Below are 26,488 nucleotides of genomic sequence, written 5' to 3'. Positions count from 1 at the left end.
GCATGTGGGCAAGCCTGCCGTCACAAGGAGGCCCTGGCACGCAAACCCAGGGCCTCCCATCTGGTGCATGGGAGCCCAATTGATTGAGTCACAGCTGCTTCCCTGCAACCTTGTTTTAAAGCTGCCTCAGATTCAGAGGCAGATTTTGGGGGAAATCCTCTTGCAATTAGTCCTCTGCACAAGTTAGGATTAGATTTGGCTGTTTATGACAGAAAACCCACAGAAACAGTGGCTTAAAGGGAAAAAAAAGTTTATTTCTCTCTCATGAAAATGAAGCCTGGAAGGAGGCAGTTAGGACTGATTTAGTGTCCACAGTTCAGAGACCTGGGCTTTTCCTGTCATATGGCTTCACTATCCTCAGTGCAAGAGTTCTATCTCATGGCCCAAGATGGCTGCTTGATTTCCAGTCTTCATGGCCACAATCCATCTGGCAGGAAGAAGGAAAAGTTAGGATGTTTCCTTTAAGGACAGTACTCAGAAGTCTCACCTGACACCACTGCTTATACCCCATTGACGGTACACTTAGCTGCAGGGGAGTCTGGGAAACTGGTCTTAATCCTGGAAGCCCATGTGCCAAGCTGCCCCTCCCCCCCCCAATCAAACAGGGCCTCTACTCTTAAGGAAGAGGAGAAGGGTGATTGGCAGGCACAGCAGCTCGGGTGCAGCCTCTTACTCCCTTTTATTTCCTGTTCCAACTCTGGCAGTAGGTAGTATTGGTTCTTCCGGTGGACAGGGAGGAGGGTGTGGGGAAAGCCGCTCCCCCAAATGCCGTGGGAGGAAGTGCCTCGAGGCTGGGTCAAGGCAGGGGATTTGGCGAGCAGCCCCACCCGCTCAGCCTCCCTTTAATTTCCTGGCCGGCCCCAAACTTTCCTGGGAGCAGATTTTCAAAACTGCTGAAGGGGGCGGTCACAGAGGCCCTGCCAGCAGCAGATCCCAGGAATTCACGTGTGCTTCATTTCCGGGCGTGACTTCTCCCTGTGCTTAACCAGGCTGTTTCCACCAGGGGCCTCCCCCCCACCCCGGCGTTTCAACGGGTGCCTGAGGAAGGGAGCTGAAGACGCAGAGCCAGACATTATTTGAGCACTTGCTGTGTGCGCTAGGCACGGACCCCCTGGAGTGTTTTTGTTACTAGGCCGGGGTGTGAATTAGACACAGTCAATGTCCCAAGTGCTGCGAAGGCCGGCCGACGGTCAGGTTTCTGTGTCACCTGGCTAGGCTACAGGCCACAGGTATTCAGTCACGCAGGTGTGGCCGTGAAGGTGCTTTGTAAGGTGCGCTTGGCGTCCACACTCAGTTGACTTTACGGAAGAGAGATTACCCTGGGTTATCCAGATGGGCCTGGCTCAGTCAGCTCAAAGGCCGTGAGAGCAGAACTGCCTGTGAGCAGCGGCTTCAGCCCCTGCCCGTTGGCGCGGCCTGCCCTCCCTGGCGGCCTGCCCTTCCTGCCTGCGCACCACACGGATTTCAGACCTGCCCTTGCAATTGCTTTAACCAGTTATTTGCACTAAATCTCGGAGCCTTCACAAGGGACGATGCGGTTTTGGAGCACGTTTCCCTGAAAGGCAGTGGAGTTCCTTAAGATTCACAGCGGAAATGACTTTTAAGCAGGTGCTTGAAGGGGAAGGCGAGGGCAGGGGTGCTCTGCCAGGTGAGGAAGGGCATTTCAAGAGAGGGAACAGTGTGTGCAAAGACTTGGGGTTAGGAAGGACCCTCTCCTGCTTTCCTCCTTCCCCAGTGGCTGGAGATGGGTGGTCATTCAGAGCTGCGGAGATTGGCGCCACCTTCCAAGAGGGTTGGGTATTGAACTGGGGACTTTAGTGCCTGCCCTGCAGGCAAGGAATTCTTTGTTTTTAACCCTTTTTGTTCATTTTTTACTTTTTTAAAAAATGGAGCTGTAACTTAATTAAGTGCACAGGTGGTAAATAAGAGCCTGATGAATATTTACATATGTGTATGTCCACGTGTTGTGGGTTAAATTGTAGCCGCCCCCCACCCCCAAAAGCTATATTCAAGTCCTAAACCATGGGCCTGAGACTGGAACCATACTTGGAAATAGGGCCTTTGCAGATGTTATCACATTAAGATGAGGTCATGCTGGATTAGGGTGAGCCCTAAATCTAATGACTGGTGTCTTTTTTTTGTTTTTATTGTCTGCTTACTGATTTTGCTCTTTGGCTGTTTGTTGCTTTTGCGTGTTGTCTGCTTGTTTTCTTTGGGAGGCACCAGAAACTGAACCGGGGGCCTCCCATGTGGGAGGTGAGCTCTCAGCTGCTTGAGCCACATCTGCTCCCTGACTGGTGTCTTTATAGGGAGAGAGAGACTTGGAGGCACGCAGAAGAGGGCCCCATGAAGATGAGACACAGGAAGTGTGGGCGTCGCCATTCCTGGGCAGGCTGCTCTTTCTTTTCACGCTGGGTGGCTTTCCTCACGGGCGCTCCCTTGCGTGGCAGGGCACTCCTTGCGCGCATCAGCACTGCGCATGGGCCAGCTCCACTCGGGTCAAGGAGGCCCGGGGTTTGAACCGCGGACCTCCCATGTGGTAGACGGATGCCCTAACCACTGGGCCAAAGTCCGTTTCCCCATCCACTCCTCTTATCAGGATGTGGGTCACCCTAAACCCAGTGTGATGGCACCTTCAGGCCCTTACCTGCATCTGCCAAGACCGAATTTCCAAATACGGCCACTATTGGGTTGGATTATGTCCCCTTCCAAAAAACAAACAAAAAACCAAAACGAAACAAAACAAAAACAAAACCACGTTCGAGCCCTAACGCCTGTCCTGTGAATGAGAACTTACCTGCCAAGAGGGTCTTTGGAGATCCGATCAGTTACAAGGCCACACTGGAAGAGGGTGGCCCTGATCCAATGTAACTGGTGTCTTCATAAGAACAGGTACACGTGGATACAGACAGACAGACTGGGCGAGGAAAGTGAGGTGGAGGCGGCAGAGTGGAACGAGGCATCTACAAGCCAAGGACCGCCGAGGAGGGCAAGACAGACCTCAAAGAGGCAAGAAGCACCCCTGTCGCCTGCAGGTTTCCGGGGGAGCACAGCCCTGCCGCCACCTCCCTGCAGACCTCCGGCTCCAGAGCGGCGAGGTTTGACATTTCCGATGCTTTCAGCCCGCCAGTTTGCGGCACCTTTTTGCCACTGTCCTAGGAAATGACTGTGGCCCACGCTGAGGTTCCAGGACGGACGTGGATTTGGGAGGGGCACCCCTCAACCTTGACTCCCTGACACGCGCGCTGGGGCTTCGCGGGAAGATAACGTCGGCGAGGCTCCTCGCGGCCGGCAGGGGGAGCTCTGCGGACACTTGCGGGGCGCGCCCCGCGCCGGGCGCAGAGCCGGGAGCCGCCGCGCGTTTCCTGCCGGCCCGCGCCTCGGACCCCGCGGGAGGTGCGGCCCCTGCGGCCCACGTGGGGCCCCCGGTCGCGGGGCAGCGCCCGCGGGCCGCGGGGCGGGAAGGGGGCGGCGCGCAGGTGGGGCGGGCCGGGGGCGGGGCGGCGCGCAGCGGTTCCGGGATCCGGTCCCCCGGCGGCCGCCGCCTTGGGGCGCGCCGAGCGCTGGCCGCGGCGAGCGGGCGCATGTGGGGGCGCGCGGCGTGGGGACGCTGCCCGCGGGGGCTGCGGCGCGGGCGCGCGGCGCTGCTGGCGCTGCTGGCGCTGGCGGCGCTGGCCGGGCTGGGCTCGGTGCTGCGGGCGTGGCGCGGGGCCGGGGCGGCTGAGCCGAGACCCCCGCGCCCCGGGCGCCGCACCCCGGTGCTGCCGCGGCCCCCGGAGCCGCCGGGCGCGCTGGGCTCGCGGGGCGAGGCGGTGCGGCTGCCCCTGCAGGGCGAGGAGCTGCGGCGGCAGGAGGAGAGCGTGCAGCTGCACCAGATCAACACCTACCTCAGCGACCGCATCTCGCTGCACCGCCGCCTGCCCGAGCGCTGGAACCCGCTGTGAGTCCGCGCGGCGCGGGGGAAGCACTGGACGCGGAGTCCTCGGCCCTCGCCGCTGCAGGCCGCCGCTCGCTTGTTGCACCGGGGCAGGGTGGGATCCGGGCTCTCAAAAGAAGGGGACCTCTTCTCGGAGGACGTCTGTCTCGGAAGCGGACAGTATTGGGGCTCATGGGGGCCGGGGAAGCAAGAAAGCAGGGGGAAGAAAAGTGAAGATGCTTTTTGGAACGCTTTTAGGAGGTGGTCTTTGCACACACACCCCTCCCCCGCCTGGAGAAGTTCTGTCTTTGCACCCTGAAACCGGGCGCGGGGCTGGAGGAGGCCCAGCAGGCAGATTGAAGGTGAGCTCCCTTTTCCGATGCCCTCCTGGGCCTTCGCAGCACCCCTAGGTCCCGTGCACGTTGCTGGCATCGTTCCACCTCAGCATGCCCTCCCTGCGAAGCCACTGAACTGGGGGAGCGGGGCTGGGTGCCATCATTCATTCTCAGGTCCAGCCTGATGCAACCCATGTGGGGAGGGAGAGCGGGCAGGTAGGGCCAGGTGGCTGGCAGGCTGAGCCAGGCCGGGGACCTGGATTCCTGGGCTGCAGGAGGAGGAAGGCTGCAGGGGCAGCGGGTGGGCAGGGCTGCTCCTGGCCCCCGCCCAGCCCAGCTGGCTCCTGTGGGTGGTGCTGGCCCCGAGCCCACACTCAGAAGGCCCAGTTCCTGCTGGGGCCGCGAATGGGCTGGCTGATGCCCACCGGGGAGGAAGGGAGCGAGGGAAGGAGCTGGCTGGGGACAAACCCAGGTGGCTGCAGCACCTTGCCCTGGGCCTCTTGGCGGCCTCTCTCCTTCCCTCTGCGCTGGTGGCCTTTTGGGTCTCCGGTTGAGTCCCCTTCTTACAGGCTTTGAAGAGAGAAGGGCTCAGAGAGGGACCCCCTACCCCAGGAGCCTGTGGGGACAGCCTGCTGCTTGCCTAGGCACCTGTGGCTTGTCCGTCCTGCTTTACAGGTGCAGAGACAGCTGGGAAGGGCATGGCTGCTGGCCCTGAGGGGTGTCTGGCCCTTCCGGCTCCACAGGCTCCTTGCTGATCTCAGGATTTTAGGGGCCTGCTCTGTGAATGGTGGGCCTGGGAGAGGAAGGGCCCCCTCTGCCCCAGACATCATAGGTCGGAGGGACTTGAACTTCACTGTTGCTGTTTTTTCGGGACCTTCTAAAGCTTTTCCCCAGGCATTCTCTCTGTTAATCTTTGAGTAGAAGTTCCTGTGTTGGGATTGGCAGTGATTCCCCCAATTGAGCCAAATGGCTTAATGCACCCTCAGTTCCTTGAAACCCTAAAGCAGACCCAGGCGGCACCCAGCCCAGGGAAGACGAACCTTGGCGCTTTCACTTACCTGCGCTGTGATCTCGGGCAGGTGGCTCAGCCCCCGCGAGCTTCAGTTTCCCCCTCGGCCAATCGGAACCGGTGGAGAGGACACGACCTGTGAACTAATGAAGCACTGAGCACCTGGGAGCACGCTGTGTCCTGGTTCTTACCCATGTCCCCCCCTTCCCTGTGGCCGAGAATTTACTCCGGAGGTCGCAGAGGCCTGCAGGGGTTGTTCTTCTCCGGGCTCCCGCTTCCTTCATTGTCCAGGGCTGTGAATATCTCTTTGAAAACACGGGGTGACCTGTGGGCTTAGGGTATGCCGTCTCCAGGGCGATGCAGCCGCCCCACGTCCTGTCAGGCTTTGCTTCTCGATCCTGCTGAGGCATTGACCTGCCTGGGCAGTTAATAGAAACGCGGCTGTGATAAGGCGTGCGAGGAATTCCCGCGGTGGGGCCTGCCGGCTGCTTCCGGCCCAGCTCGAGCAAGTGGGCTGGGGGTGTGGCTGTCCAAGGGTCAGCCCCCGAGCGAAGACCACCCTTTTATTACAGTGGAGTTTGCACTCAGTAGTTCAGAGGTCATGTAGTTATAATCTCAAGGGGGTCAGGAGCTAAGCAGGGTCTTGAGATGGAGTTTGAGAAACTAAAATGACATCAGGAATTCCAGTGTGGAGAGCCAGATTCCCTGAGAGTCTAAACCAGGGCTCTTCACCTGTTTTGTTCCATAGACCCCTTTGCCAGGCAGGTGAGAACCACAGACCGCTTTCTAAGTCCACACTGTACTGTGTGTTGTTTAATAACTGTGTCACACCTGCACCAACACGTCCCCACAAGAATAGTGCTGGTTTGAATTTCAATTCAATCTCCCAGACCCCTTGTTAAGAACCCCTGCTCTCACGTCATCCTTGCTTGCCTTCTGACCTGCTTGGTGAAAGAGAAAATGGGGAGCAGTAGTGCCTCAGGATGATGTACTTTCCCAGGTTCACCTGTGGGAGCACCAGCCCTGTGAACCCTGGCTGGGGAGCAGCTAAGTGAGCCCCAGGTGTTTACATTTCTTGAACTCTTGCTCCGATCTTAGCCTTGTTGATGACTTTAATCCTAGATTTCTCTCTGAGTTCAGGATTTTTGGATTTGGGTGCTGGGATGGTAAAGGGTCTCAAAATCGCTCTATGTCATTCAGCAAAAGTGTTTGTGTCTCGCTGGGGTTGGCAGAAAGGAATTGGTGGGGATTTCTCTTTGCAGAGATGTAGCCTGCGTGTCTGTTCTCATCACTTTACCTTTGGAAAAACATCGGCCACGCGACCGATGAGACTGATGTGTGTTTCTTTTGCTTCCCTAACAAGCTTGTAAACTGCAGAGCACTGTATTAGTTCCTCTTAGGCCCATTTTGTGGCCATCATTGGGGTGGCATTCTTTCTTCAAGGTGGTAGTTGAAAGTCACAACATGATTGGTGTTGGTTAGTCATTCTCATGGTATCTTTTCCTTCCTTTTCCTTTCGTTCTTTTTGGGTCCTTATGTTTTAGATGTCTCTATAGATAGCATGCTGCTTGATTTTGTGTGTGTGTTAATTTTTGAAAAATCTTTCTTTCAACTAGGTAGATCTGTCCAGTTATATTTATTATACTTAGGGCTACTTCTAGATTCAGCTCCGCCATCCTACTTTGCCCTTTCTATTTGTTACGATCTCTGTGTGTATGTGTGTGTTTCTTTCCTATCCGGTTCCTTTTTGAATTGATAAAGGTTGTTTTCCTTTTCATACCATTTCCCCCTCTCTACTAATCTAGCAGTTAAAGATTCCTAATCTTTAGTGGTAACCTTATAAATTTTAAAGTACATATTTAACTCAACAGTTTCAGGTTAATCAGTAACCATGGCTCTCTCTGAACCAAAAACCTTACAATGTTTTACATCTCATCACCTTCCCTCCCAACTCGTATGCCAGTTGGCTCCATTTATTTAATTCTGTCCTATATGTTTTACTAGTAAATTAGACATTTTTAAAAAAATGTAGTATTTCTTTAGATTTATCCACCGGTTTACCATTTTCTCTGCTCACCATTCTTTTCCGAGTCATAGGATTGTTAAGTATATGATGTATTAATTACTGTAGAAGTCTGATGTTGGTAAGCTCTCCATTTTATTTATCTGAAAATGTTTTTACTTTGTTCTTGGAAGATTGTTTTGCTGGGTATCTCATTCCAGGTCGACAGTTGGGATTTGAAGATGCTATCCTCCTTGTCCTCTGGCTTGGTCTTTGCCATGGGAAGGTCACGGTTAGAGCTGCCTGATATTCTTGTTCCTTTGTCATTCATTTGAGGCTGACTTGTTTATTGAAGTATATTAAGCATACTATTTTATAGTCTGTCTGATAATTCCAGTGGCTAGACTCATATTTTCTTGTTCCTGGACTTCTCTTACTTGATGGTCAGCTGAGCCATGCATTTAAAAAATTTAAAAAGCGTTTTGTCAAGAATTTTTGGAATTCTCCAGACAGTTCAGTCTTCCTTATTACCAGAAGGTGGAAGTCCTCTAGTCACTTTAAAAATGCTAATTTTCTGTATTAATCAGGATTCTTTGGGTTGTAAGCAACCAAAAATCCAGGGCAAACTGACTGAAACATGAAAAGAAAATCTAGTGGCTTTTATCACAGAAAAGTTCAGGATTAGAACTGGGTTCAGCTTTTCCTGGGCCTTGGGGCTTAAATCAGGAAAAATGCTGATTTGCAGCCATTGGGCGTGTGGCTTCCCAGAGGGTGTGTGTGTGTAGCCTTACTCACACTCCATAGACTGAGAGTTAGAGAGGCCTGGGTCCTGAAAGAGAAATCAAGGTGAAGAAAGGAGCAAGGATCTGGACAGGCAAAACCCACAAATGGGTGCTGCGAATTCCCCCTGGCTTTTTCTAGAAAGGATATGAGCTTTTATTTTTTTAAAGGACATTTATGTGGGAGTGGATGTGGCTCAAGCAGTTGAGCACCTGCCTCCCACACGGGAGGTCCTGGGTTTGGTCCCTGATACCTCCTGATAAAAACAAACAAACAACAGGTAAAACAAACAAAAAACCAACTCAGGAAAGCTGATGTGGCTCAGTTATTGGGTGCTGGCTTCTCAAGTAATGAGGTTCCGGGTTCAATCCCTGGCCCCTGGTACCTCAAAAAAAAAAAAAAAAAGACATTTATGTAATAACCTTAATATAAAGGTGAAAGAAGATTAGGAGCCATTCACCACATCCAGTGAGGTTGGTAGACATCCCTTCCCAATGGGGTGGCTATGAGGATTAAATGGGGATAATGCAAGTAAAGTACTACACACTACCTAGTGTGTAGTGAGCACTCACTAAATGTTACTGTTATGGGGCCATTCATGCTGAAAATGCAGAGGCAGATGCAACCCGGCCCATGCCCTCACAGATCACGTGGAATATACCAGAAACGTATGGAAAGGATACTTACTATGATTTGGCATTAAATTAGGCTCTGAGCCTCCTTTTGTCCCCAGGGCTAAAGTGGAACCCAAAAGTGTTGCACAGCTGTTCTTGTCTAATCAGGGGAGGAAAAGGAGAAAGTGTTTTTCCTGGAAGCACACTTAGAGATATTTTGCACAGGCATTCAGGAAGGATATATTGAATGTCATTAAAAAAAAAAAAAGCCTTTAGGGGAGGTTTTAAAGAAAGAAGCAGAAACATACAAGGCCAAGAATAAAGGAGAGGAGAGACTATTAAATTATTGCTTAATGAAGACATTTGCTTTGGGGAACTAAAGAAATATGATCCAACTTTTTGAAAATCTTTCTTTGTAATTGTAAAATAATGCACATTCATCATAGAACAATTTTAGAATGCAGAAAAATAAAATAAATAAGAACCAGCAGTCACCCCACTTCTCAGAGATAACCATTGTTCACATTCTGGGCATATTTTTTCCATTGTTTATTGTTGATGTGTGAGCGCATACACATACACATTATTGTTTGGAGAATTGGCATAATGCTGTTTATAGCTTTGTACCCTGCTTTTTTTTTTAATGTTACGTTCAAAAAAGATGAGGTCCCCATACACCCTATACTCTGCTTTTTAATGTCACATTATAGTGTTACCATTTTCTTTTATTATTAAATATCCCCTCAGATGTGTGTGTGCGCGTTTAAGGCTGTGTTGCATTTCTTCATGCAACCATACTAGAATTCATTTGATCATTTATTTCTTGTTGGGTGTTGAAATTATTTCCAGCTTTTTGCTATCACAGATAATACTACAGAGAAAATCTTTACAACCAGCCTTCTTGAGAATATTTTGGATTATTTCCTTAGGTGAAAAATTCTTAGATATATTGATATGAGATCAAAGAGGAGATGAACATTTTAAAGCTCTGAGTGCATATTGCCAAATTGGTACCCAGGTTTCTTGTAATTTAAGGGTACACAAATAGAGAGTCTAGCTAAACATTCAGGAACAGTGCTTGCAGGCCTCTGGTTTTCACACAATAATGAAAACACATAAATAAAAATCTCATGACATATGGTTTCTAACTCTGTTTGGTCAGGTAGCACCTTTTCCATCCCTTCACTAGTTCTCATCACGAGAAGAAGTAGTTTAACCCCCAAAAGCAGTAAAGATGTGACTTCAACTAAGGACAGGTCTTTAACTTGAATAAACCTCACTTTTGAAAACCTCACATCACCATTCTTATTTTCATTCTTTTCCCTTTGGACCTGCGCAAGTTCAAACAGTGTCTGAGACTCACTAAGAGGTTTGAATCGTTAGGAATGAGTCTCTTACTCTGGTTCCTATAGTTTTGAAAACTAAACCGTGCTTTAGAAATATCTTCGTTTTTTTAAGATTTAGAAAAATACATATATTTTCATGTAATGTAAGCGATAGCTTCTTTCTAAAGTTTCTAAAAATGGGCTTACAACTTAGTCCTATGCAGCTTTCAGCTTTCCTGCCCATCCTGTCTGGTGCTCAGGGACTTAATAAATCCAGACACTTATTAATTAATACTTTCCTACACCACACCCACACACACTTTTACATTTGCTCTAATATTTGGTTGTGGAGGTGGGGTGCACTTTGGTGAAAGCAGAAAAGATGAGCTAGCAGAGTGTTTGCTAATGGCCACCGTGATTCAGTACATATCTCTAGGCCAGAATCAACTTGGGGTTTGGGTAAATCCTTTGTAACATTAAAAATGATTTTTTTCTTTTTGTTTTATTAAACTTTTTATTTTGAAAAATTCAAATTTGGGGAAAAGTTGCAAGAAGAGCACAGCAACCTTCCATCTATCCTTTGCCATCCTTATTTGTATCTCTCTTTCTAGAGGTACGCTATAAGATTCTACAAATCTGAGAGTCGATCCCAAAGGTCATAACCTTTTATCTGCTGTTACTTCAGCGAAGACTTTAAGGACCTTCTCTGATACCAGAATGTAGTTAGCAAGTTCAGGAAGTTGGTAGAAGTTGGATTTTTCTGTCTATCCCAATAATCACCTTTAGGGCAACCTTTTCTTCCTGATCTGTTGTCCTGCCCAGAATCCAATGTGGCATTTAGTTGTATTGCATTAATCTCTTTTTCTGGAACATTTCCTCAGCCTTCACTATTTGTTACAACAACATTGGCATTTTTTAAGAGAATAGATCCATCATTATATAATTTCCTCATGATTTATTTTAGGAAATGTATTACCACAAAGCTTGGTGGCTTAAAACAATAGTGTGTATTATTTCGCAGAGTTTCTCTGGGTCAGGAATTTGGGGGTGGCTTACTTGAGAGTTTCTGGCTTGGGATCTGTCACAAGGGTGTAATCGAAATACTGCCTGGGCTTTTGTCCTCTGAAGGGTGACTGGGGCTGACCATCGGTTAAGACGTCTAGAAGTTCGCGCTGGCTGTCAGGAGGCCTCAGGGCCCTCGTCAGTGGGTGTTTCTGCTGGGCTGCTTGAGTGTCCTCACAACGTGGCGGCCGGCTTTCGCCAGAGCAGGCGGCCTGCCGAGAGGAGCAAAGAGGAAACCTCAGTGTCGCGCGACCTGGTCTCGAAGTCATGTGCCGTCACTTCTGCCGCATTCTGATTGTGTGTGGTGGCTGAAAAATGTGTCCACAGATGCTTGGAAATCCTCCCCTTGCAGCGGCGGCCCTTGATTGGCCTCCCCTCTGTGGCACGCACGCCATCTTCCTGGTCAGCACTCAGTCACCGCTTCGTGAACTGGAAGCCCATGGCTCCGTGATGCAGGCCGGGGCTGGCTGGGCGCTGGCGGGGAGGCCGCGTCACTTCAGGGATTTTCTAGCGTGCCCAGAGTGGGGCCACCAGGTGCAGCGGGGGTGGGAAAGTAAAGATGGCTCCTGTGAGAGACTCACACAGGCCTGCCCGTGGCTGAGGAAAGATCGCCCTTGTGACCCGAGAGCCTGGCCTGTGCCGGGGGTCTCGGCGCGCTCGCAGAAGTTGGCCTGGCGTTTACGGAGAGGGACGTGGCGCTCCTCGGGAGACCCTGAGAGGGAGGAGAGGAGAAGGCACCCACATCTTGGGAGGGGGACGGCTAGATGTGCAGATGGGCTACGGGAATCTTTATTTGGACTGAGGCAGTGCACCTGAGCCTCCCGTAGGGCAGAAGGAACAACCCGGAACCTTCTGGCAACTTCCCGAACACAGGCATCTCCACCAGGCACGTGCCCGCTGGTGCGCTGCGAAGGGGCTGAGTTATCCCCCTGCGGAGCTCCTGGGGGCGCTAAATGCCCCTCCGGGAGTGGTCTGGAGGATTCGGGGAAGTTCTGCGTTTCGTCGATTGCAATACGCAGTTTTTCCTTCACATTTCACATTTCAACATTTCTAAAATCTGGGCGTGCCTTAAAACCAGCGGGTCTACGGTGTTGGGATTTGTCTTTCTTAGAGGCTCACACGAGTGGTGCCCCCCGCCCGTGGCTCCTGACCTGGGGTGGACGACCCCTGGCCGGGGCCTGGGGGGTCCTCGGGCACTGTTCGGTTTTGAAGGTGCGGCAGCGCGCGCGTGCTTTTTGTAAAGCAGGGCCCCGTCTCACAGAGCCGCTCCTGGAGGCACTTACAGGTGATGCGCTCCACTGGGTGTGCTGAAAAGTAATCTGAGTGGGGGGCACAGACATGGATGCAGACCGACCCTGCGTTGAGACTGGAAGCTGGGTAGGGGGGCCACTCGTGTGGCCGCACCGTGTTCTTTCTACTTCGCAGGTTTGAAATTTTTCCTAATTTAAGAAAAAAAAGCAAGCCAAGAAACAGGTCACATGTGCAGAGGACTTTTCCCTGGCTTTTCACAGGGCTGGGTGCCTTATCGGTCCAGACTCACCCTAAATGTCACCTCCTCGGAGGGGCCCTCCAGGATTCCCCATTCTGCATGCCCCTCCTTCCCACTCCTCCCTGCACTGTCTTCACTGCACATGCCAGTCTCTGCTGCTATCGTGGATTTGTTTGTTTATTGATAACTGTCCGCACGCGCCTGGGATGTAAGCTCCGTGGGAGCAGGGCTCTTGCCTCCCTGGCACACAGTAGGTGATCAGGAAATAGCTGGTGATGGCCCAGCGAGCAGAGGGCCCGCAGGCCCGGGGCCAGCCGACATCTGTTGCTCAAGCCCCCTCCTCCCCTGCCCTCTCTCACCAGCTTCCTCTCCGCGAAGGCCTCGCCATACCGGCCAGGTAGCCTTGGCAGGTCGCCAGCACCGTATCCCCTTTGCACGTTGCTTGCCACTGCCCTGGTCTGGCCTGTGGCTGGCCTCTCTGGTGTCCCCGTGGTGTCCCCCAGGTTTTTCTCCTCCCCCAGCTTGCATCACTCACTTCCAGAGCTGGGATGCGTCAGTGCTTTCCAGGCCCCGCCCCCGTCAGTCCCGTGACCCTGGATTTGTCATGGGTCGCTCTGAGGATGGGATTCTGTGTCAACCAGGGGAGCACCAGGAGCCTCTGCTGAGCAAGGAGGGGGCCGGTTGGTAATTTCCTGTGCAGCCAAGGGCCTCCTGGCCAGCTCACGTCTACCCTGTGGGTGCTCCAGAATGCAGCAGGGACAGTGTGGGTCCTGGGGTGCCCCCTTCAGAGCCCCCTGGACGGTCATTCATTCCAACCACGGCTCTAGTTTGCTTGCGTGGCACAGTGCTGCTTTCTAAGCACGACACAGCCAGACGGCGAGAGAAGGGGAGACGGGCTGGATGACCGTCACACGGACGTGGCTGCCGTACCCAAGTGCCACGCCCTGGAGGGCTCGGAGCAGCAGAAACCGACTGTCTGCGGTCTGGAGGCGAGGGTCCCCACATCCAGGTGTCGTCAGGGGCCTGGAGGGAGCGCTTCCTGGCCTCCTCCAGCAGCTGGTGTTGGCTGGTGGTGGCGTCCCTCCAGCCGCTGCTGCCTCCTCCGTCACGTGACGCTGCCCTCGGCTCTGCACCCAGCTTCCCTCTTCTTAAAAGGACCCCATTCGTCTCCCATCAGGACCCTCCGCCACCCACGGGGCCTCGTCTTAACTCCTCACTTCTTCAAAGACCCTCCTTCCAAATAAGGCCACATCCATGGGACGGGGTTATGGCTCGAGCACGGCTTTTGGGGGACACAGTTCCACCAGGGTCCTGAGTGGCACACGTGGAAGCAGAGGCGTGGACGGAGCCCGGGGAGCACTGTGTAGCGAGTAGCTTTCTGTGCCGAGGCCCAGGGGCCTCCCAGGGGAGAGGGTTGGGTGGGTCCTGCTGACAGCGCTGGGGAAGGGCACCTGGGCAGAGGGGCTGCTGGCGGAAGGCCTGGCAGTGGGAGGCCAGGCGTGGGCTCGGGGGGCTCTTGGAGAGGCAGGGGTGAGCCGCCCTCCCTCCTGGTTCCTTCTACTGCGCTTGTTGCTCAGATCTGACGTCGGCCTTGGGGCTTAAGAACTCCCTGCGGCAAAGCCTGTGGGTGTCGGGGGAGGGGGCCCTCTCGCAGATGCTGCCGGGGCTCCTAGTGGGACATGGGTGACCCCAGCAGGTTGTTCCCAGCTGCCCGGGAGAGGCCACGAGACCATGGCCCACGGCCCCCTCCTTGCTCCTTTCCCGGCGCCAGCCTGAGCCTGGGACACGCAGGCGGCTTCTCGGGCCCTGAAGTTGTGCCGTATTTGCAGGTGCAAAGAGAAGAAGTATGATTATGACAGCTTGCCCAGAACGTCCGTTGTCATAGCTTTTTACAACGAGGCGTGGTCAACCCTCCTTCGGACAGTGTACAGTGTCCTCGAGACATCCCCAGACATCCTGCTGGAGGAAGTGATCCTGGTGGACGACTACAGCGATAGAGGTAGGAATGGCTTGGGCTCGCGTGAGAGCGTGTCCTTCGGGCAGGGCTAGAGGGTGCCCTTGGCCCGTTAGGGTGGCTTCCCGCGTCCCCCTGGGTGGGCACTGGGGCGAGCAGCCGGCCCTGCCCTCGGGGGGCTCAGCGCCTGGGGGGCGGGGGCAGGTGAGATACGGAGGGCACTGCTCGGGGAATGGGAGAAGGCCTGAGCCGCCCGGGTGGTCCCGACGACGTCAGCGGAGGGGGCGGGGGGTCTTCGTTGTGCAAGTCGGGAGGGGCGAGGTGGGACCTCCGGGTAGAGGCGTGGAAGGTGGAGGTGGAGGTGTGGCGTGCAGGCGCTGTGCGGGGCTGCGGGGTGCGGGGAGGGTGGTGCCCGCTGCCTGGGGGCAGGAGGAGAGGGGAGGCTGGAGGAGTGGGGAAGCCGGGGACGGGTCTTAAACAGCGGAGCTTTGCCTTTTCGAAGGAGCCCTGAGCTGGGTGGTGGAGAGGGGCGTCCCGGAGCGCGGTGGGCAGCCCCGGGGCTTGGAGTGGGCAGCCGGGGAGAGGTGGGCTGAGGGACGGTCAAGGGCTGGCCGGGGGTGTGCGTGAGGAGGACGCCGGCGGCGGCTCGGGTTCCCCTGCGCTGCATGGGGAGGAGCGGGGGGGGGGGGGAAGTGGGTGTGCGGCCTTGTCCATGCTGAGTTTTAGGTGCACTCCAAAGGGGCAGCCGGGGAGACGGGAGGGGCAGGTAGCGAGGGGCAGTTGGCGTGCTGAGCAGTGGAAGGCGGCGGAGGGGCCTTTCCTGGAGCGGTGAGGGGGGTACGGCCAGCGGGAGCAGACAGACCTGGCCAGCGGCCGTGGGAGGGGCAGTTCCCGGGCCCCCCCGGCGGCCCTCCCCTCCTTCTGCTTCTGCGGTGCACTGGGTGCCCTCTGGGCCCTGGGGATTGGGTGGGAAATGAGGCAGGGAGTCCCCGCTGTCACAGGGCTCATCTTCTAGCATGGTGGGGGAGAGCGGTGGTCGATGGGTGTGTATGAAACGTGACCTCCCGTGTGACGGAGGTGGGATGAAACCAGCACGCTGCTGCGCTGGATTTTAGCAGGTTGAGAGTGCTACGAAGGGAAACTGAGGGCAGGAGAGGGAGAGCGTGGAGCCTGGGGCCTGGGGCCTGGGCTGACGCCAGTGGGTGGAGGCCAGGGCGGGAGCTTGAGGGATTTGAAGGCTAATGAAGGAAAAAGAACCTCCAGACGCGGGTGTCTGGAGATGTGCTCTTTATCGGGGTGGTGCTTGGGCAGGAGTTTGGGGACACTCCTTCTCAGCGGGAGGCCTTCGGGAAGTGGAAACAGGGCAAGGGAGAGACTCCTGGGGGGAGAGGCGCCCGGGGAGGGAGGATGCCCGCGTCAGCCTGCCGGGAGCCCCGGGGTGGGGGAGCGCGGAGGTGGGGGTCTTCAAGTGCAGGCTTCTGTCTTATCTGCTGGAGGATGTGGGCACCGTCTCGCCAGATGTGCCAAGCAGGGGGACTGTGACTGGCTGAACGCTGCTCCTTTGGGCTATTTTTAAAGTAATTCGACGTGTTAAGAATCTGAGTTCGGCCCCAGGACCTTGCGGGTCTGTGCCTCGTTTATGTGAGTCAGGAGGGCCTCTCCGAGGAGGCGCCCCTTAAACTGAAAACTAGAGTGTGGACGGGGCAGCCGAGGGAAGCCGCTGGGACGCACGGCCCAGGCCCGGGCACGGCAGGGCAGGCACGCATGCGGCCAGTGCCGTGACAGCCGCGGAGGCGAGGCCGCAGGTGGGCCGGGCCACGTCAGGCGGGGCCTCCACGGCCAGCGGCTCAGGCTGAAATACGTGAGTTTCAGTGGAGAGTGGGAAGGACGTCCACGAGGACGGAAGCGGAGGGGCGTCAGGGCTGCCTGCTGGGAGGGTTCTGTGCCTTCTCACCCTCGTTGGGCAGGAAGCATCAAGGGGGAGCCGTGCCCTTCTAGGGCCTGCCTGGAAGTCCCCTCACCCCACTGAGCAGAGCTCGGCCCCATGAGCATTCCGAGCTGCAAGGGAGGCTGGGAAATGGGGCTTCATCCGGGACGGCGTGTGCTCAGCTAGAGCCCGTGGGGCCAGTGGTTTCTGGGGCCCGGCTGGGACGTGATGCTGAGCCAGGCCTGGTGCTGTCCCTCCGCCTGGCCGCAGTTTCTCCCCTGTAAAGGGGTTTATCCACGCCTTGGGCAGAGAGTGGGGCGGGGAATGAATGCTGTTAGGCAGGGGACAGGCCCTCATGTGACGGGGACACACGATGGAAGCGCACGTAAATCTTCGTCCTCTGCGCAAGCGCTGCTCCAGGGCTGGCTGCGAAGCCACCGTGGGAGGTGGTCTAGAAGCGCCGGCTCGGGTCGCACTGCTCGGCCTTGCACGGTGTCGGGCAGGGGCTTCGCCAGTCTAAACCTTGGCTTTGGCCCCTGTAAAATGGCAATGAGCGTGGGGCCTCCCTGGTTGGGTGTCGGGGTGCGGTCAGATCAGGCCGGTGACATGCCAGGTCACGCTGACGTCTGTTTTTATGAAGTCGTTTGAAAGTTTTAAAGTGTGTAAAACATTTCACCAGTCTGTGAATTCAGAAGCAGCGCCAGGTCGTTTATTTAATCTTCGTGGGATAAACCGTCCTCAGCAGGCAGAGCTGCAGGAGGAGCTCACTGATCCCAGCCAGTGTGGCGGGCGACGGGGCCAGCCCTACCCACGCCCTCGAGGGGCCTCGTAAAAGCCAATGAGGCGTCCTCATCCCCTGTCCTCCAGCTAAGTTCTGGCCCACCTCCCGCTCCCCGCCCTTTCTGCAGTTCTGTGAGAGCTCGATGAGGGGGCACCAGCCCCTCCCAGGGCGTGGGGAGATGGTTCGGGCAGATATAAAGTTGTGTTGTAGGAATGAAGACGGTGCAGCTGCTGTGGGAAACAGCCTGGTGGCTGCTCAGAAAGTTCAACATAAAATAACCATTCCTAAGTATGTGCCCCAAAGAACTGAAAACAGGTTCAAACAGGTGTTTGCACAGTGCCGTAAGGTGCAGCATTCTTCACACACCGTGAGAGGTGGAGCACCCCAGGCAGAGGATGAGAAGCACAGCCAGTGGCCTTTGCCACTGTCCTTGTGACGCTGGCTTGTTGGCAGTTTTATTTAGGATTGAAAACAAATCAACCACTGAGTGGGGTTTTTTCTTTTTTTTCTTTTACACCTTTAAAAAAATGTACTGAAGTGTATCCCTCATACATAAACATACACAAACAATAAGTGGATAGTAATAGTAATGAACTTATAAAACAAACATACCTAACATCATACAGGACCTCATACCTCACCTATACCTTGCACTTTTGTGAAACATTTTTAATTAATGATTAAAGAGCATCCTCAAAATATTACTACTAACCAAAGTATCTTATATTCGGTATATTTTTCCTCCAACCCAGTGTACTGTTATTATTTTTATTATTATATCATTTATACATGGACATACATAAACAGTAAGTATATAGTAAAAGTTGTGAACTCACAAAGCAAACATGCGTAACATCATACAGGGGTCCCATACTTCAATCCCCCAGCAACACCTTGCATTACTATGAGACATTATCATCAAAACCTTACTACTAAATATAGACCTTACCTTACAGTTGGTATATTTTCCCCCAACCATTTTTAAATATGTTTTTATGACAGAAGTTGTAAACTTACAAAACAGTAACACTCATGCAGAATTCCCATACAACACCACTCTATCAACACATCACACCAGGTCCATAGCATACATTTGGCACACATTCTCCACACTCCCCCTTTATCAACATAGTACATCTTTGGCATAGATGCATAAATATCACATTATTACTGTTAACCACAGTCCATAGGTCACTCCAGTTGTATTTTCCCATGCTTCTCCACATTCCCACCACCCTGCAGTAGTGATGTACATCTGCTCTAGGTCACAGAGGACACTCTTGCATCTGTACCATCAACCACAATTCTTGTTCACCTCGGGTTTACTGTGTTAGTCTGTAGATTATTCTCTAGCTTTCTGTCAATTGGCATTTACATCCCTAGACTACCCATTTCAGCCACATTCCCATTTATAAACCAACTGTTACTCACTATAATGTGTTACCATTCACTCTCTACATTTCTGTGCTTTTACAGTTAAGTTGATTAAAACTTCTACATACATTAAACATCAGTAGTCCATCTCAGTCCTCCTCTTCTCTCCTTTAAGATCCACCACCTACCACCAGGGCTTGAAGATATTTTCCTACCTTTTCTTCTAGAAGTTGTATGGTTTTTGCTTTTATATTTAGGTTTGTTTGTTTTATTTAAAGATTTATTTATTTATTCCCTCCCTTGCAGCTTGTTCCTTTCTTTGCTGTCTCTTCTCTGTGTCCATTCACTGCGTGTTTTTTATGTATCTGCTTGTCTCCCTTTGGTCGTGTCATATTGCTGTGCTAGCTCTTTGCAGTGCATGGGCTGTTAGCTCTCCACAGTGTACAGGCCAGCCTTGCCTTCAAAAGGAGGCTTTGGGATGCAAACCCAGGGCCTCCCATATGGTAGACAGGAGCCCAACTGATTGAGCCACAGCCACTTCCCTGTATTTAGTTTTCTGATCCATTTTGAGTTAATTTTTGTATATGGTGTGAAAGAGGAGTCCTCTTTCCTTCTTTTTGGCTATTGCTATCCAGTTCTGTTAGCACCATTTGTTGAATGGACTGTTCTGCCTGAGCTGGGTGGGTTTGACAGGCTAGTCAAAAATCACTTGACCATACATGTGAAGGTCTGTTTCTGAACCATCGGTTTGGTTCCATTGATCTGTGTGTCTGTCTTTATGCCAGTACCATGCTGTTTTTACCACTGTAGCTAGGTAATAGGATTTAAAGTCCAGAAGTGAGAGTTCTCCAACTTTTCTTTTCCTTTTTAAGATGTTTCTGGCTATTCAGGACCATTATCCTTCCAAATAAATTTGATAATCATGTTTTCCATTTATTTAAAAAATGCTGATGGAATTTTTTATCAGGATTGCATTGAATCTGTATTTCAATTTGAGTAGAATTGACATCTTAATGCTATTTAGTCTTTCAATCTGTGAGCTTGGAATATTCTTCCAGTTATTTAGGTGTTTTAAAATTTCTTTTAGCAGTGAGTTGTACTTTTCTGAATACAAGTGCTTTACTGTGTTCATTAAGCTTATTCCAAAATATTTAGGTTTTATTAGGTGGGAGGGAGGGGCAACATACAAACATGGGAGAGTGCCAGAAGTTCATTGAGAACTAAATGTTGAGTAAAACGTATCAAAGTATAAGTAGGAGGGTTACCTGGTTAGGATGCTCAGGGGGTATGGTCTGATGCGGGACGGACTCCGGAGGGAATAGCTGAAGGCTCATTTTGCCAAGGTGGGTTCTACCATTGGGTGGGGTGGACCCATATCCTGGGGAAGACTAATGCCGTCGAATAGAGAGAACTGTATCTCTCGTGAGAAAGGACGGCTCCCAGGGCATTAGATTGGCAGGCGTTGTGGGCCCTAAGGGGAGGGGAAAATGGACGTGCAATGGATGGAACAAAGGTAAATAAGGGGGCAAAAGAGGAGTTATGTGAGAGTACACGAGGATGAATATAAAACAGCTAATATTACACCAAAAACATATAGGGGACGACAGACTAATAATGAAAACCATAAGACAAAACGTAGGATAACTAAAAAATTTAGAAAACTCTACAACCTAAAGTATGGACCACATAGTAAGCACAAATGTTACCTTGTTTGAAAACTATAGTTTCGGAATCTGTACATCAGTTTCAGGAAATATGACATGAATAAGTTAAAAGATTATTGCTGTGGAAGGGAAAAGGTTTTATGGTGGATCTGGGGAAATACTGTATATTGTATATATGAATTTTGGTGATCTAAGACTCTTCTGAAGCTGGCATTATGTTGGGATTCACTTTATGGGAAGTTTTGGATCACAGAGTGGTTCAACAATGGCAGCGGAGGAATACTGGTATGGGATGTTATTGACAGGATATATATGGTTGACAGGGAGTTATACAGGGCATATGCCCAGGGTATATGGTAATGTCTATATATACTCATAGTGGAAACAATTAAAAACAACAGCTGGGGGGGTACTGGGCTCCTGGCCGGGGGGTCACTGTTGTGGGCCCTGGGAGAGCAGCGGCAATCCTCCAGGTGCAACGGCAAGAACCAGGAAGGAAGGAGGGCCCAACAGTGGGCTCTTGATACTAATGGCTACACTTTTGAGCCTATGCACCTGCAATAAGAACAAGACCTAGAGTAGCATTGTGCCTGGGGGTTTCCTCCTGACAGCCTTCATGTTACTCAAATGTGGCCACTCTCACAGCCAAACTCAGCGTGTAGATGTGATGCATTCCCCCCAGCGTGGGACACGACACCCGGGGATGAGCCTCCCTGGCACCGAGGGATCACTACCACATACCAGCTGAAGAAGCAACTAGAAAATGACCTTGAATTAAAGATTCAATGCGGAACAGCAGAATATACCTGTCTACATATAATAACATGACTTCGGGAAGCGGTTTGACCTAATGTAAGGGGGAAATGGAAAGGAGAAATGAGATTATAAGGCTGTGAGTCTCTAAAAAAGAGTCTGGAGGTTGTCAGAAGGAATACCCCTATGTACAACTGAACAGAGTCTAAGAGACAGATAAGATAGATACAACCCCAGGTATTGGTTCTTTTGAGGGATAAAGAGACCCACAGGTTCTATGGTCATGGCAGAAGGGGTTCACTGCCATGACAGATGGCCCTTCTTTGGAGCTGGTGTTTCTGCGTGATGGAAATGGACTCAGAGGGGATCTCTTTTCACAAGACTTGCATGCTACTTTATTGGAATTGTAGTTGGTGCTGGGTTTAAGATATATGTAGGGGATTTGAATCTCTGGACTGATAATATGACACCCAGGCCCAGAGCCTCAACAGACTTCAGCTCCTACACTTTGACTTATTGGACTTACTCCACTCAGCTAACATGGAGTTGAAGAAGGTCAACCACCACAACATGGAGCCTAGAGTGTCTACAACTAGAAGCGGGAAGAGTGCATCCAGTACCCATGTGCAATCTAAGCCCTCACTTGACATAGGTGTGCAATGGACACAACCAATCCAATGTCCACAGAGAAAATGTGGAATGGGTGTGGGAACGGTAGCCATGGGGGCTGCTGGGTGTGGGGAACGGGAGGAAGAGATGAGATGTGGAGGCGTTTTCGGGACGTGGAGTTGTCCTGGATAGTGCTTCACGGACAATTACGGGACACTGTAGATCCCCCCAGGGCCCACTGGATGGAACGTGAGAGAGTCTGGGCTATGATGTGGACCATTGACTATGGGGTGCAGTGATGCTCAGAGATGAACTTACCAGGTGCAATGGATGTATCACGATGATGGGAGAGAGTGTTGCTGTGGGGGGAGTGGGGGGCGGGGGCGGTGGGGTTGAATGGGACCTCATATATATTTTTTAATGTAATTAAAAATAATAATAATAAATAAATATTTAAAAAAAATAAAATAAATATTTAGGTTTTATGTCATATTTTATTTTCACCATTCTTTTCATACTTTTAGTTACTTTTACTGATATAATCTTCATTTCAACACTCTCTTCCATGCCTCTCTCTCTTCTTTTCAGACTGCAGCACACCTTTTAATATTTCCTGAAAAGTTGGTCTCTTGGTTACAAACTCTCTCAGTTTCTGTTTATCTGTGAATATTCTAAACTCACTCTCATTTTTGAAAGACAGTGTTGCTGGATATAAGATTCTTGGCTGTAAGTTTTTCTCTTGCAACATCTTAAATATATCATACCACTGTCTTCTTGCCTCCATGGTTTCTGATGAGAAATCAGCAATTAATCTTATGGGGTATCCCTTACATGTTATGCATTGCCTTTCTCTTGCTGCTCTCAGAATTCTCTCTTTGTCTTTGGCATTTGATGTTCTGGTTGGTGTGTGTCTCAAAGCTGGTCTATTTGAATTTATTTGGATGGGAGTACATTGTGCTTCTGGGACATGGATATCTATGTCCTTCAATAGGATTGGGAAAATTTTCTACTATTGTTTCTTCAAATATTCCTTCTGCCCCTTTTCTCTTCTCTTCCTCCTCTGGGGCACCCATGATACATATGTTTGTATGTCTCTTGCTGTTTCCTGAGATCTTGTTCAATTTTTTACATTCTTTTCTTCATCTGCTCTTTTGTATATTTGCTTTCAGAGGCCATTTATTCAAGCTCACCAATCCTTTCTTCTGCTTCTTCAAATCTGCTATTATATGATTGCAGTGTATTTTTAATTTCATTTATTGTACCTCTCATTCCCATAAGATCTGCTATTTTTCTATGTATGCTTTCAGATTCTTCTTTGTGTTCATCCAATGTCTTAATATCCTTAATCTCTTTAGCCATCTCACTGAATTTATTAAGGAGAGTTTTTTGAACATCTGTGATTAGTTGTCTCAACTCCTTTATGCTATCTGGAGGCTTATCTTGTTCCTTTGAGCCATATCTTCCTCTTTCTTGGTATGGATTGTAATTTTTTGTTGGTGTCTTGGCATCTGGCTTACTAGATGTATGTATTCTGGGTGGGTGCAGTTTCTCTCTTTAGTTTAGGGCTTCCTGCTCTTTCTCCCTTGCTGGTTGTGCAGTAGGAGCCAAGGATGTATTTGGTACTGTAAGCTGTGGGGGCTCAAACTGCCCTCATTGCCCCAGGGATCAATGAAGCTTCTCCCACCTTTCTCTTTTCCCAGGGGTAGGGACGGAGCCACAGCCGTGTGCAATAATCCAAGTCATGCAGGCCTAGACTGTAGTTGCCCAGAGAGACTGATGAAGCTTCAAGCCCCTTCCTCCCCTGCCTGGTGCAGGGATGGAGCTGCAGATGTGGGCAGCAATCTGTACTGTGCATGTTGCCCCAGTAGATTTCCAGTTATTTGGTCTGTAACAACCAGATGTACCTGTAGTTACCTGGATAGGCTGGTGCAGGGCCTGCCAGCCTCCTTCCTTCTAGATGTGAGGCTGAAGCCTAGGCTAGGCCTGCAGGCCAATCTGGATGAAAGAAACGGGTCTCTACTGTCACTGTGATTTTTGGTCAGCCAGGCTTCCTCTCATGCTGCGGGCACCGGCCTCTCTCCTACTTGGACAGCCTCAAATGTAAACTGTTCCTAGGGTTATACCTTAGTCAGCCGAGTCTACTAATCAGTAGCTGAAATTGGTGGCCAACTGTCTCCTCCCCCCCGTTTTTGGGAAATGGAGCTTCCAATTCCAGAAACAGAAGAGCTCCCGCGGTGACTCATGCCACCAGAGTAGGATGATCACCAGCCTCCACAGCATGGCCTATAGTTTCCCAGAGAGGCTGGTGCAGGTCCCTGCAGCCTCCTGCCTGCTGGAGGTGGCACTGGGGCCTGGGCTGGAGCTGCAGTCTGACCTGGATGGAAAGAAGCCGGTCCCCACCAGCACTGGGATCCTCAGTCCGTCCTGCTGCCCCTTGTGCCAGGCGCGGAGTTAAGATGGCAGCTACCGGCCTCTTTCTGACTTGGACAGGCTCAAAATTTAGCTGTCCTTAGGATTATACTTTAGCCCACTGAATTTGCTCATGAGCAGCTGAGGTTATGCCCGACCATCTCTTCCTTCCCCGTTTTTGGGAAGTGGAGCTTTCAACTCCAGCCGCGGAACAGCTCCTGAGGCGGCTTCTGCCTCCAGTGGAGGATGGCACCAGACTCTGGGCGTGGAGCCTCTACTTACAAGCCTGCTCTGCAGATGGGCAGCCTCCTCCTTCCACTCCTTCAAGGATGTAGCAGGATGCTCTTCTGGTCTCCTGGAGCCCCCAAACAGGTGCTTCCGCTGGCTCCAGAGAGCTCTGGGTGTTTGCTACCTGCCCTGGAGCAGGAGCTGACTCGAGGAGCTCCTCACTCCACCACTGTCTTGCTGGTTGTCCTCAGTGAGTGGGTTTTTTAAAAAGTGTTAGGGGTATTTAGGGAAACATTTCCACAAACTATGGAGCAATGCAACGTTTTATAAAAATGCCCCCCTCGCTGGCAGATGAGGATTTTGAAATGAAGCTCATGTTGCTGTGAGGAAATTCGGTTGTTTATTTTGCCCGAGCGGGTTTCCGGCTGACCCCGTGGAAACGTCTGGAAGGTGTGAGGCAGCCTCCAGCCTGGAGCCTGACGTGTGGAGGCGGGAGCCCTGGCCATTCAGCTTCTGAGGACTCGTTTCCTCACCTGCAAATTGGGATAAGCGTGACCCTCTGGCACGTTTTTGATTTGTTCAATAAGGAAGAGAAATTTCACCATCAAGCTCTGGGCAGAAAGGTGAGGCCTTGTGTTTTCTCAGACCACAGTCCCTGGGTTCCAGTGATGACTGTTCAGCTCACTTGCTGTGTGACCTTGGGCAGGTCCCTCAGCCTCTCTGACTTCAATGTCTTCATCTGTAAAATGGGGTAATAGTCGGACCCACGCAGTAGGATTGTTGTGAGGCTCAGAGGAGTCACAGATAGATCACTGACACAGCACTTGGCACAGTAAACTCTCTGCAGTGTTCCTGAGAAAATTTAGAGTCATGCAATTACTGTTGTTATACAAAGTGTGCTTGGAAGGTTCGTGGGTTTTTATGTTTTTATTTTATCTTTCTGTTTGGAGATTTATATTCTTTTATATTTATTTTAGATTTGTTTCATTTTCGTTTTATCTTTGTAGCAGCTTTATTGAGATAGACCCCACCTACCTTATAACCCACCCATGTGAAGTGCACAGTTTCGTGCGTGTGCACAATTCCACGCGTGTGCTTTTCGACTGAGAGCAACTCACATTTCTGGAGTCCTTCCACCCAGAGCTGATGAAAACGCCCCCTCCCCGCCTTCAGAGGTGCGGGCAGGACGCGGCAGGGCAAAGCCAAGGAGGCGGGGCCTGTTCGGTCCCGGCAGGAAGGGGCGCCCTGGGCGTGGCCCCTGCAGCCCCATCTCTCTGTCCCCTGCAGAGCACCTGAAGGAGCGCCTGGCACAGGAGCTGTCCGGCCTGCCCAAGGTGCGCCTGCTCCGCGCCACCAAGCGGGAGGGCCTGGTGCGGGCCCGGCTGCTGGGCGCCTCCGCGGCCAGGGGCGACGTGCTCACCTTCCTGGACTGCCACTGCGAGTGCCACGAGGGCTGGCTGGAGCCGCTGCTGGAGAGGTGCGTGCGGGGCCGCCCGGGGGCGATCGCGGCAGGGGGCGCTGGGTGTGTGCGGGGTGCTAGAGAGGCACGTGCGGGGCCGCCTGGGGGCGAGTGCGGCAGGGGGCGCTGGGTGTGTGCGTGCGGGGCGGGGGGTGCTAGAGAGGTACGTGCTGGGCCGCCCGGGGCGAGCGCGGCAGGGGGCGCTGGGTGCGTGCGTGCGGGGCCACCCGGGTGCGAGCGCGGTGGGGGGCACTGGGGAGGTGCGTGTAGGTCCGCAGGGGCTTGGGCAGTGGGGAGCTCCCTCAGTACCCGGAGCACCTGGGCTCCGAGGCTCCTCTGGGCAGGTCTTCTGATGTGGGAGGTCACAGCCCCCTCCTCAGGCTGTTGAGACCTTCATGCACTGACCGCATGCACCTGCCTAGAATGTGCTGGAAACGACAAGGCGCTTGTCTTACTTCCTGGGGCCCCCGTGACAAAGTCCCACAAACTGGGGGAATGAAAGCCACGGGGCTGGGGGCCAGGGTCCAGAGCCAGCGGCCATCTGAAACCCATCGGGGTGAAGCCTTGGTGTCCCCTCCTGCTCCCGGGGCTGGCCGCCGTCCTGGGTGCTCCGTGGCTGGCAGCACTTCAGCCTCTGCTCGGCCTCGCCTGGGCCTGCCCTCTGGCTTATGCCACCTGCAGGCGCATTTCCTCTGCTTAGGAGGATTCCAGCCGGCCTCCTGCAGTTTGGCTAATCACAGCTTCAAAGATCCTGTTTGCAAATGGCTCACACCCACTGGACCAGGCTGAGGCCGTGGA

At 52.2% G+C, this 26,488-nt stretch overlaps 1 protein-coding gene and 1 long non-coding RNA gene across 2 annotated transcripts in view; one reads left to right on the top strand and one right to left on the bottom strand.

Moving 5' to 3' along the window:
* Positions 1–233: 233 nt before the first annotated feature.
* Positions 234–3,468, bottom strand: LOC131279533 (uncharacterized). The gene is made up of 2 exons (XR_009186958.2): positions 2,798–3,468; positions 234–427 (listed from the first exon to the last, which is right to left on the bottom strand). It is a non-coding gene; the product is annotated as an uncharacterized lncRNA (long non-coding RNA).
* Positions 3,469–3,569: 101 nt separating this feature from the next.
* The window catches only part of GALNT12 (polypeptide N-acetylgalactosaminyltransferase 12), a 59,706-nt gene continuing 36,787 nt past the window's right edge, over positions 3,570–26,488 (top strand). The window contains exons 1-3 of the mRNA XM_058302621.1: positions 3,570–3,940; positions 14,362–14,531; positions 25,519–25,708. Of these exons, the coding sequence (XP_058158604.1) occupies positions 3,585–3,940; positions 14,362–14,531; positions 25,519–25,708 (716 nt within the window). The 5' untranslated portion in view covers positions 3,570–3,584. The remainder of the gene's footprint in view (positions 3,941–14,361; positions 14,532–25,518; positions 25,709–26,488) is intronic.

This window comes from Dasypus novemcinctus, chromosome 8, assembly GCF_030445035.2.
Source record: "Dasypus novemcinctus isolate mDasNov1 chromosome 8, mDasNov1.1.hap2, whole genome shotgun sequence".
Lineage (NCBI taxonomy): Eukaryota > Metazoa > Chordata > Mammalia > Cingulata > Dasypodidae > Dasypus > Dasypus novemcinctus.
Note: the sequence above shows the minus strand (reverse complement) of the source record. Positions and strands in the feature narration are given on the sequence as shown.